The sequence below is a fragment of the Thamnophis sirtalis genome, unplaced genomic scaffold (genome assembly GCF_051295495.1).
Source record: "Thamnophis sirtalis isolate CommonGarterSnake01/CBP01778 unplaced genomic scaffold, rThaSir2_p1.2 scaffold_17, whole genome shotgun sequence".
In the NCBI taxonomy this organism is placed as follows: Eukaryota; Metazoa; Chordata; class Lepidosauria; order Squamata; family Natricidae; genus Thamnophis; species Thamnophis sirtalis.
Window position 1 is genome coordinate 1,512,491 of NW_028261397.1, and position 11,475 is coordinate 1,523,965.

At 53.5% G+C, this 11,475-nt stretch overlaps 1 protein-coding gene across 1 annotated transcript in view; it reads right to left on the minus strand.

The window, feature by feature from the left end:
- Positions 1-349: 349 nt before the first annotated feature.
- The window catches only part of MYO18A (myosin XVIIIA), an 84,815-nt gene continuing 73,689 nt past the window's right edge, over positions 350-11,475 (minus strand). The window contains 3 exon segments of the mRNA XM_087702898.1: positions 350-487; positions 7,109-7,774; positions 7,777-8,426. Of these exon segments, the coding sequence (XP_087559024.1) occupies positions 7,110-7,774; positions 7,777-8,426 (1,315 nt within the window). The 3' untranslated portion in view covers positions 350-487; position 7,109.

Consider the following 11,475-nt stretch of genomic DNA (forward strand, 5'->3'; position numbering starts at 1 on the left):
CGCACCCCTTTCCCAGAACCGCCCTGCCAGAGGCGGGGGCCATCGGAGGTCAGTTAGGCACGATCACAAAGCCCATCTGGCACATGCAGGTGTCCACCAAGGGGTGGGGGGGCACCCAGGCCTTGCCCCCCTCCCCTGCCAGCCTCGGGTCCTCCTTTGCCCCAATGGGCGACAGCCGTCTCCTGGCACCCAACGAGAGACCCCCCCTCCTCAATGGCACCCTGGTCTAGGAGCCAACCGCGGGAGGGAGGGAGGGGGGGAAACTTGCCAGGCGCCGCCATCCGCAGAACGAGCGGGAGAGTCCCTGGGAAAAGGGCCCCGGGGGAATCCGGGGAGCTGGCTCTAGGCCGTGGGGTCCGCTGGCTTGCTCTCCGAGTCGCTGTCACTCAAGTAAATCCGGGAAAGGGGGGGCCGGTGGGGGCCGTCCAAACAGTCGCGCTCCTCGTCCGATCGGTCGCAGGAGAAGGCTTTCCAGGGGCCGCAGGGGCTGCGGAAGAAGAAGGAGAGTCACCGCGTTGTTCATTCACTCCCGAGGATGACACTTACTCCACGCCCAACTCCACCCCTTTAGTAAGGGCCACACCAAGTTTTAGTCACCACATGCCACAAAAAAGATCTGTAGAGTTTGGAAATAGCAATAGCAATAGCAATAGCAATAGCAGTAGACTTATATACCGCTTCATAGGCCTTTCAGGCCTCTCTAAGCGGTTTACAGTCAGCATATCGCCCCCAACAACAATCCGGGTCCTCATTTTACCCACCTCGGAAGGATGGAAGGCTGAGTCAACCCTGAGCCGGTGGGATTTGAACCGCTGAACTGCTGATCTAGCAGTAGCCTGCAGTGCTGCATTTAACCACTGCGCCAGAGAAGAGCAACTGGAGAATAAAATACGCGAAGAACAGAATTGCGGGATTTGGGTTCGGCCAGTCTAAAGAAAAAGAAGGACTGGGCATCTTCCAGTACTTGTGGGGCTGCCCCAAAGAGGAGGGAGTCAAGCTATTCCCCAAAGCACCAGAGGACAAGAAGCAATGGATGGAAACTAATCAAGGAGAGACGCGACCCGGAATTAAGGAGAAACTTCCTAATAGCGAGGAGGACGATTAACCAGTGGAACAGCTGGCCACCAGAAGTTATGGGGTGCTCCAACAAGGTTGAGAGGTTTTTAAGAAGAGACTGCGCAGCCACCAATCTCAAATTGTGTAGGGTCTCCTGCTTGAGCAGGGGGCTGGACTAGAAGACCTCCAAGGTCCCTTCCAGCTCTGTTATTGTGTTAAAAGGTATGAAAAACAGTTGCTGGAATTGGGGATGTCCAGTTTATTGAAAAGAAGGACCAGGGGAGATGTGATAGCAGTCTTCCAATATCTCAGGGGTTGCCACAAAGAAGATTTGGGAGTCAAGCTATTCTCCAAGGCACCTGAGGGTAGAACAAGAAGCAATGGGTGGGAACTAATCAAGGAGAGAAGCAACTTAGAACTGAGGAGGAATTTCCTGACAGTGAGGACAATTAACCGGTGGAACAGAAGTTGCCTCCAGAAGTTGTGAATATCCCCAACACTGGAAGTCTTTAAGAAGAGGTTGGACAGCAATTTGTCTGAAACGGTATAGGGTTTCCTGCCTAGGCCCCAAGGGGTTGGACTAGAAGACCTCCAAGGTCCCTTCCAACTCTGTTTTTCTGCTATTCTTTCTTTCTTTCTTTCTTTCTTTCTTTCTTTCTTTCTTTCTTTCTTTCTTTCTTTTTCTTTCTTCCTTCCTTCCTTCCCTCCCTCCCACTGGGGTTTTTAAGAAGAGACAAGACACCCACCTATGTGAAATGGTATAGGACTATAGGTTCTCCTGCTTGAGAAGAGGGCTGGACTAGAAGACCTCCAAAGTCCCTTTCAGCTTCTGTTCTGTTCTATTTATTCCTGTTCTTATTCTATTCTTATTCTATTCTTATTCTTATCCTATTCTATTTCCTTATTCTACTCCATTCTTTCCATATTCTATTCTATTTCATTGTATTGTATTAATATTCCTATTCCAGTCCGGTCCAATCTATATTCTATATTCCATCTTCTCTGCTTGCTTGGAGGGAAATAGTAAAGGAGGCTTCTTGCTTTTTTCCAAGACCTCATTATTCATCCCTGCATTTATTTACTTTTCTTATTTTTCTCCCACCCTCTCTCCCCTTCTCCTCCCCACCCCCTCCTCAAAAAGATCCTTCCAGGGCCTTCCGCAGTGGTTTAACTCCCTCCCCCCCCCTGCCTCACGGTTCTCAGAGCTAAGCAAATAATCTGTGGCAAATCGGGCATTTGTTGAGAATTTCACCCCTATCCGTCTCAAGAAAAGGAGGAGAGGAGAGAGGGGGAGTAAAAAGAAAGAAAGAAAGGGGGGGGAAACCCCTTCGCTCATTACGAGGAACGATTTGCAAATTTTTTCCCCCACCCCGGCTGGAAGAATTTGCCAGGGGGCGGAAGGAGGATTTGCAACCGGAAAAAATGTGCCATTCATTCCAATTGTCACCCCGCATTAGTTAAGGCAGTGTTTCTCAACCTTGGCAACTTGAAGATGTCCGGACTTCAACTCCCAGAATTCTCCAGCAGTGGTTAGGACAGTGTTTCTCAACCTTGTCAACTTGAAGATGTCCGGACTTCAACTCCCAGAATTCCCCAGCAGTGGTTAGGACAGTGTTTCTCAACCTTGTCAACTTGAAGATGTCCGGACCTCAACTCCCAGAATTCCCAGCAGTGGTTAGGACAGTGTTTCTCAACCTTGTCAACTTGAAGATGTCCGGACCTCAACTCCCAGAATTCCCCAGCAGTGGGTTAGGACAGTGTTTCTCAACCTTGTCAACTTGGTTGAGAAACACTGAGTTAACGGGCTTCCACCCCAGGCCTCCCTGGCTGTAATTAGGGGAGCTGGGACTGGGATCTTCAGCACCCCATAACACCCCTCCCCCAATGCTTATGGGGAGGGGGAGCGGTTCCTGCTTTTGGCCAAAGTTTCCTGGCCATATTAGAAGCCCAGGGGAAAGGGATTCACAAACTTGGCAACTTTTAAAACTTGTGGACTTCAACTCCCAGAATTCTCCAGCCGGCTGGAGAATTCTGGGAGTTGAAGTCCACAAGTCTTAAAAGTTGCCAAGTTTGGAGGCCCTCTGCCCTGGGGGGCGGGGGGGGGGTGTCTAACCAGGTTTGACCGAGGCTTGGATGGAGGTTTGGCTCATGTCACCTAATAGGTGCTGGGAAGGGGAAGAGGGCCAGGCTCTAGAAATTATGGGCTGCTAAGGCTGTAGGGGACCTTGGAGGTCTTCTAGACCAACCCCCCTACTTGAGGCAGGTGGTGGTCCTTGGTACTGAGCTTAATTTTAACTAGGGTTAGGGTTAGAGTTTACAGCATCAGTGTTAGAAGGGAATGGGGTTTGTGGAGAAGCGCAGGAAGGAAGGAAGGAGGGAGGGAGGGAGGGAAGGAGGGAGGGAAGGGCAATGGGTGGAAACTAATGAAGGAGAGAAGCAACTTAGAACGGAGGAGAAATTTCCTGACAGTGAAAACAATTAACCAGTGGAACAGAAATTGCCTCCAGAAGTTGTGAATACCCCAATACTGGAAGTCTTTAAGAAGATGCTGGATAGCCATTTGTCTGAAACGGTGTAGGGTCTCCTGCCTAGGCAGGGGGGTTGACTAGAAGACCTCCAAGGTCCCTTCCAGCTCTGTTATAGAGGGTCTCCAGCTGGCTACAGTGGGAAGGTCACGCCAGATTAAAAAAGGGGTTGGGTGGGCTATCCCAGCATGCTTCTTCTGGTCCCCCCTTACCACCAGATACCAGGATCATGTGCAATTTACCAAAATAGAGGGGGGGGGCTTTCAGAGGGGAGTGGTGGGTGTAGAAAGCAAGATCCAATGTGATACACTCATCCACAAACCCATAATCTTTTCTTCCTTTCCTTTTCTCCTTCCTTCTTTCCTTTCCTTTCCCTGTCTTTCTTTCTTTCCTTCCTTCCCTCCCTCCCTTCCTTTCCTTCCTTCCTCCCTTTCCTTCTTTCTTTTTCTTTCTTTCTTTCTTTCTTTCTTTCTTTCCTCTTCCTTTTTTCTTTCTCTTTCTTTCTTTCCTTTCTTTCTTTCCTCCTTCTTTCTTCTTTCTTTCTCTTTCTTCCTTCCTTCCTCCTCTTTCTTTCTTTCTTTCTTTCCTCCTTCCTTCTTTCTTTCTCTTTCTTTCTTCCTTCCTCCCTCCCTTTCTTTCTTTTTCTTTCTTTCTTTCCTCCTTCCTTCTTTCTTTCCTCCTTCCTTCTTTCTTCCTTCCTTCCTTCCTCCCTCCCTCTTTCTTTCTTTTTCTTTCTTTCTTTCTTTCCTCCTTTCCTTTTTTCTTTCCTTTCTTTTTTTCTTTCCTTTCTTTCTTTCTTTCCTTTCTTTCTTTCCTCCTTCTTTCTTCTTTCTTTCTTCCTTCCTCCCTCCCTCTTTCTTTCTTTCTTTCCTCCTTCCTTCTTTCTTTCTCTTTATTTCTTCCTCCCTCCCTCCCTCCCTCCCTCCCTCCCTTTCTTTCTTTCTTTTTTTTCTTTGTTTCTTTCCTCCTTCCTTCTTTCTTTCCTCCTTCCTTCCTTCTTCCTTCCTTCCTTCCTCCCTCCCTCCCTCCCTCCCTCCCTCCCTCCCTCCTTCTTTCTTTCTTTCTTTCTTTCTTTCTTTCTTTCTTTCTTTCTTTCTTTCTTTCTTTCTTCCAGCTCTATGTTTCTCCAGCCTGGCGCGCATCCTGGGCTTCGAGACCCCCTCCCTCCTCTCTCTCTCTCTCTCTCTCTCTCCCCCCCCCTTCTCCCTCTCCCCCTCCCCATTTGCCCAAACCCAATTCCGCTCCTCCGGTCTCCATTTCTGTTATATCAGCTGGAGCGTTAAGTGCATTAAGAAATCTGAAAGCACAAGGCATTCTCCCAGCTGCAGGAGGCTGCACCGGCAATTGAACATTTTAAAAAGAAATTGCTTTCACAAGGAGGGGTGGGAGGAAAGCCCGTGCAAACACACACACACAGAGAAACACACACAAACACACACACACACACACTGAAGCCGCACACAAAAACACACAGGTCCTTTGGCCTTCCCAGAGCTTTCTCGCGCTCAAAGCTGTCGGAAACAATTTCGTACACAAATAATTTGGGTGGGCGGGCAGAAGGGTGGGTGGGTTGGGGGGGATTGCAAAGCAGCTTCCCACCACATAAGTCCCCGTCGGCTAAACTGCTAGCTGTGGAGACCCCTCCCCGTCGCTCCCCTTCCCCTTGTCACATCTCTCCGAGGTGGGGAAACAAAAGAGACTCCCACTGCAAGACGGAGCAGCTGCCGAACGCTGGCGGTTTTTCGGCTCTTGCCAAGCTAGGCGGGCGTCTCTTCGCTGGCGAAGGACAAAAATAAGGGGTGGGGTGTGGAAAATTGGGCCAGAAAGGGAGAGTCCGCAGCTCCTTTCCTGAGTGGGTGGGGGGGGTCTCGAGGCCACCCTTGGAGAGTGAGAGAGCCTTCCGGAGCTTCTGCCAGGCTGTGTCTCCTTCTGGCGAGCATGAGCATCGTAGGAGGCCTTCAACGGAGACATTTCAGACCAGACTGGGGGTCCCTCCCCTCCAGGAGAGCCTCCCCGGTTGGATTTCGGCCTAGCTATGGGGCAGGCAGGCTTACTCTGCAGTCCTCACCACCACGAGCAACTGACGTCCTTCCTGGGCCAAAGGGAAGGGGCGACACAGAACCGAAGGACGGAAGGGAAGCGAAGGGGAGGACCTTGAGGTGAAGCGGCGACCCTCCAACCCCTCCCTTTGTAAAAAAAAAAAGAATTGAAGATTTTTCTGACTCACCCCCCCCCCCAATCTCTCAGATAGAAGGCAGGGTGTATATGTGGGGAGGAATGGTGTAGGCCCCTCGACTATCTAAAGCAGTGTGTCTCAACCGTGTCCACTTGAAGAGGGGTAGGCTTCCACTCCCAGAATCCCCCATCCAGCTTGCTTTAATATGGGTGGACTTCCACTCCCAGAATTCCTCTGCTTTAAGAGGGGAAGACTTCCACTCCCATAATCCCCCAGCCAGCAATGCTTTAAGAGGGGAGGACTTCCACTCCCAGAATCCCCCATGAAGCCTACTTTAAGAGGGGTGGGCTTCCACTCCCATAATCCCCCAGCCAGCAATGCTTTAAGAGGGGAGGACTTCCACTCCCAGAATCCCCCAGCCAGCAATGCTTTAAGAGGGGAGGACTTCCACTCCCAGAATCCTCCAGCCAGCCTGCTTTAAGAAGGGAGGACTTCCACTCCCAGAATCCCCCAGCCAGCATGCTTTAAGATAAGTGGACTTCCACTCCTAGAATTCCTCTGCTTTAAGAGGGGTGGGCTTCCACTCCCAGAATCCCCCAGCTAACATGGAATTCTGGGAGTTGTAATCCATCCCTCCTCAAGTGGAGAAGGTTGACAAAACCTGGCGTGATACTTCATGAACGCAGTCAATTGTTGAAGGCTTCTGAGAAGGTCGCAGCTCCTCAAGCTCTTGTCTTCTTCTGGTCTCACGGCTGGAGACAAGCGTCTTCTTCCCAGGAAGAGGCCAGCAGAGGGCTAGGAGGTGAGCACCAAGGCAGCTTCTTCTGCCACCACGAATTCTGGAAGCTGCCAACCTTCCTCAGAGGCGTCAAGGGGTCCATTGGCCAAAGTTCTGCGGGACCATTCTTCAATACACACCCCTCCACCACCACCCAAAATTCAGAGGACCGTGGAGATCGTCTCCGCTGCACGACAACGGTGGGGGGCTCTAGTCCTCCTCAAACCACGGGGACGCAATCAGGCAACGGTGTTGTCACCGGCCCATCTTTGCGGTCCAGAAGTAGCTGCGTGGTTCGCTTCTGACGCGAAGACGGACAGACGTGTACGGGAGAGCAAAGTCGCAACCCACGCGGACGGGGTTAGTTCCTGGAGACACACATTCCATGCTGGAGGTCAGTCCCCAACCCACACAAGGGTTCCAAGCTTCTTCAACACCCGCCATGCAGAAAACCTCTGGAACACCTGGAAAGGCAGTCCACAGCTGCCTTCCCCAATCCCCCCGCCCCGTCCTCTTCCCAGGTTAGTCAGGAACACCATGCTCAAACTGGGCACACTCCATGCTATCACCTGCCTTAGTCGCTCTCCGGCCGATACAAGTACTTCATCATCAAGCTGTCCACCTGCTTCTTCCGTTTCTTCTCCTCCTTCTTCAGTTGCTTGGTGGACTTCTCAGTTTCGGGACCCCCATCCCTGGAGGGGCCGCCACTCTCCCCGTCCGAACGCTTCGGGCCCTTCTTGATGCTGGAGTCGCTACGATATGAGACAGTGGAACTGGACGACGACTCCGAAGAAGAGCCGGAGTGGGACCTCTGCTGCTTCTTCTTCTTGGACTTCTTCTTGGACTTCTTGGCCCGCTTCTTGGAGGTCTTTCTCTGCCGTTCAGGAGAGGAAGAGGAGGAGGAGGAAGAGGAGGAGTCACTGGAGGAACTCCGCTTCCGGCTTCTCCTACCCTTCGTTTTCTGATCGGGCCTGTAGAAGTCCAAGGCCGAGGCTGAACGGCGGAGGCTGCTGGCTGGGTGTTCGGAGGTCTCCAGCAGAGTGGTGCTCCTGGCGCTTCGGACACTCCTGCGGTCGTCTTCATCCGAGTCGGGGTCATGGCTGGAGCGCCTGAATTTGACAGGCTTGTAGTTTAGCACCTCGCTGATCGCTGCCTCCAGATCCGGGTCCAGGTAGCTCCGATGGCCGACCGGCCGGATGTCCGCTTCATCTACTCTCAGATCTTCCGAGGTGGATGTCCGGGCCGAGGAGGCACCGAGAGGCTGCGGGTGACGGAGTGTTGGCTGCAGAGGGAGCGTGAGTCGCTGGGGGCCAGGCTGGCCGTGTCGTCAAACTGGGAACGGCTCAAAGAGATCCGTGAGCCCGGCCGGCCGTAGGACGGGGTAAGGTCATCCAAGCGAGAAGCGCTGCGCCGTGAGCTTCCGGGGCTCGAGAGGGCCAAGCTGATCGACGAGCGGGTGTCATCTTCCAGGCCAGCCCAGGAGGCTCCACTCTGACTGACTGTGGCTGAGAGGACCGACGTCCGATCGAATTCGGCAGCCGAGGTGGACCAGCGCTTCTCCAGCCCCTTCGGGAGGCGGCTGCTGGCCTCGGATAGGACCGAGCCCCTCTCGCTGAGCTCTTCCAGGCCTCCGCCCAATGACTTCTTCCAGGAGGCAACGGAGGTGCTCTCCTCTGAGGCCCCGGATGCCGAGGCACGGGCGGCCTTGCGGAAGGAGCGGTCCGGCGAGTCCGGCCGCTCGCTGAGGGCGGAGAAGAGACTCTCCTCGTCCCCTTTCCCTCCAATGGAGTCCTTGAGGTTGGTGCGCTTGCGGTAGCTCAGCGAGCTCATGACGGACGCCGGCCTGTCCTCCCCATTCTTAGCCTCCTTGCCAGCCGTGTCCACGGCGGGTCTGACCCAGGCAGGAGGCGGCCACCGTGGGAGAAGGGAGGAGGAGGAGGAGAGAGAGAGAAAGGGTTAACTGGAGGGTAACAAGAGCGTGGGTGGGGCAGTTGTTAGGATACAGTATTGCAGGCTGACTCTGCCCACTGCCAGGAGTTCGATCCTGACCGGCTCGAGGTTGACTCAGCCTTGCGTCCTTCCGAGACCAATAAAATGAGGACCCGGATTGTTGGGGGTGGTAGGCTGATAAACTGCTTAGAGCGGGATGTAAATAGCCCTGTGAAGTGGTAGATAACTTTAAGTGCTATGGAGAAGGAGGGAAGGGAGGGAGGAAGGAAGGAAGGAAGGAGGGAGGGAGGGAGGGAGGGAGGAAAGGAGGGAGGAAGAAAGGACAGAAAGAAGGAAGGAAGATGAATGGAAGAAAGGAAGGAAAATGAATGGAAGGAAGGAAAGAAAAAGGAAGGAAGGAAAGAAAGAAAAAGAAGGAAGGACAGAAGGAACGAAGGAAAATGAATGAAAGGAGGGAAGGAAAATGAATGGAAGGACGGAAGGATGGAAGGAAGGAAAGAAAGAAGGAAGGAAGGAGGAAATGAATGGAAGGACGGAAGGAAGGAAAATGAATGGAAGGAAGGAAAATGAATGGAAGGAAGGAAGGAAAATGTAGTGGCACAGTTGCAGCATTGCAGGCTAACTCTGCCCACTGCCAGCAGTTCGATTATTGGGGGCAAGAGGTTGACTCTGTAAACAGCTTAGAGTGGGCTGTAAATCACTGTGAAGCGGTATATGCTTGGGAAGGAAAGAAGAAAGGAAAGGAAGGAGGGAGGGAAGGAAGGAAGCAAGCAAGGAGGGAGGAAGGGAAAGGATGGAAGGAAAGGAAGGAAGGGGAGGGAGGGAGGGAGGGAGGAAGGAAGGAAGGAAGAAGGAAGGAAGGAAGGAAGGAAGGAAGAAAAAAGGAAGGAAGGAAGGAAGGAAGGAAGGAAGGAAGGAAGGAAGGAAGGAAGGAAGGAAGGAAGGAAGGAAGGAAACCATAGTGGCACAGTTGTTACAATGCAGCATTGCAGGCTAACTCTGCCCCCTAACCAGCAGTTCGAATCTTACCGGCTGAAGGTTGACTCAGCCTTCCGTCCTTCCGAGGTGGGTAAAACGAGGACCCAGATTGTTGGGGGGAAAGAGGCTGACTCTGTACACCGCTTAGAGGGGGCTGTAAAAGCCCCGTGAAGCGGGATATAGAGAGAGGGGGGGGGCAGAGAGGCGGCTGCGGAAGACGCGCCTCCCCAAGGAGCCTCATGCAAATTGAGCCGTTCTTCTGCGCCAGCCGCGCTCCAGAATTTCTGCTGGGTTTTGTTTAAGAAAAGCTGGGGGGGGGGGCGAGGAAGCCCCTCCGCCATCGATTTCAATTTGTTTTGTTGTCAACTATCTGGGAAACGTTGGCGACACGCAGCGATCGATCCTCCCGGCGGGGGACTGAAAGAAAAGGTGGAGGGGGGGGACACGACAATTTCTCACAGCAAAAGCTTCTCCACGCGTGCGGAGGGACGAAGCAGGCCAATGACAGCCGGTCCTCGACTTACGACCACAACGGAGGCCGGCAATTTCATGTGGCTGAGCCAGACGGAACTCCTGCTCGGGGTCACGGGGTTGGGCTAGAAGACCTCCGGGGTTCCCTTCCAACGCTCTTGCTGTTAAGCGAGTCCCGCGACCTTTCCTGCTACAGTCGTGATTCGGATCACCGCCGTTAAGCGAATCGTGGTTTTTTTAAGTGAGTCCTTGTCGGGAGGTCTCCAAAGGGACCCCGGGGAACATTAGCAATGGCCGTAAGTAGGAGTCGATGGCCAAGCGTGAGCATTTTAAAACCCCATCACGACGGGGATGATCGCAACCGTCGCTAAGTGTGAAAAACGCTCGTAAATTGCTTTTTTTAGCATCGTTGTAACTTCAAACGGTCATGAAATGAATGCCGTAAGTCGAGGACTGCCTGTAAGAGGACCTCTTCGGGTTTTCCTCCGGGGGGGGCACGAGGGATTGTCTGCAGAGAAGGATTTTAAAAAGGGGGGGAGGGGGTGATGCCCGAACACCCCCCCCCACCCCGAAAGGGGAAACCAGTCTCTTCTGACGGAGCAGACAGAAACTGGCATTGGCGTGGTGCCCGGGCACTCAGGGCCGGCCCAGGTGGGCATCGCAGCAGAGCCCGAGGAGGGGGGTGGTGAGGAAAGACCCTTCCCCAAATAACGGGCGAGGGCTTGCAAGTCGATGCAGCCCTGCCGTTCAGCTCTGCCCGTGTGCCCGTCTGCCGGTGCCAATAGCTTGAGGCCGTTCCTCCGTGCGGTGGGTTGCTATGGCAACGGGGGGTCCTATAAATAGCCCGCCTGGTTGCTGGTCACTACCAGAGAGCGGCGGGGCGGGGGGGGGGGCAGATATACAGGGAGGGGGAGGAACTGACGGGGGAGATGCTGACACCTGGGCAGGGGGAGGGTCTTTGCCAAGATCAGCAGCATCCTGGGCTGAAGGGGGGGCATAAGAGAGGCGGGTGGGGAGCATGGGCTATGTAGTGGAGATGTTGTAACACCAAATCGGTGCTTTTCTTCATTTATCGAATCCAGAAAGACTCCAAAATGCAGAGAAAAACCGGGTGCAAAATGTCCCTGCGTGGCCTTCCTTTCTCCCAGGCTGGGGACCCCCGACCCCCCAGATTGGGGGCTGCCTGTAAAAAAGGGCAGGGGATCCCCCCCTCCCCAGGTAGCCTTTCCTCAAGGAAGCGGTCCCTGCCATCAACTTAGGGGAAACCGGGGGGGGGGGGGAGGCACGGGAGAGGCCGGGGGAGTGACGGGTTTGTGGCTGGGACCCCCGGCCCACTAGAGGGAGGGTCTCACAAGGGGAGGTGGGAGCGCTCAGAGGCAACCGATGAGGAACAGGCACGGATGCGGCGAAGGTATTTTTAGGGACCCGAGAAGGGTTTAGAATCAGGGTCTGTGTGCGCACACACAAAATAAACACACGTACACAAACACACAGGACCCAACCGAAGGACCAAGAACAGTCCCTCAGGCCTAGATTAGATT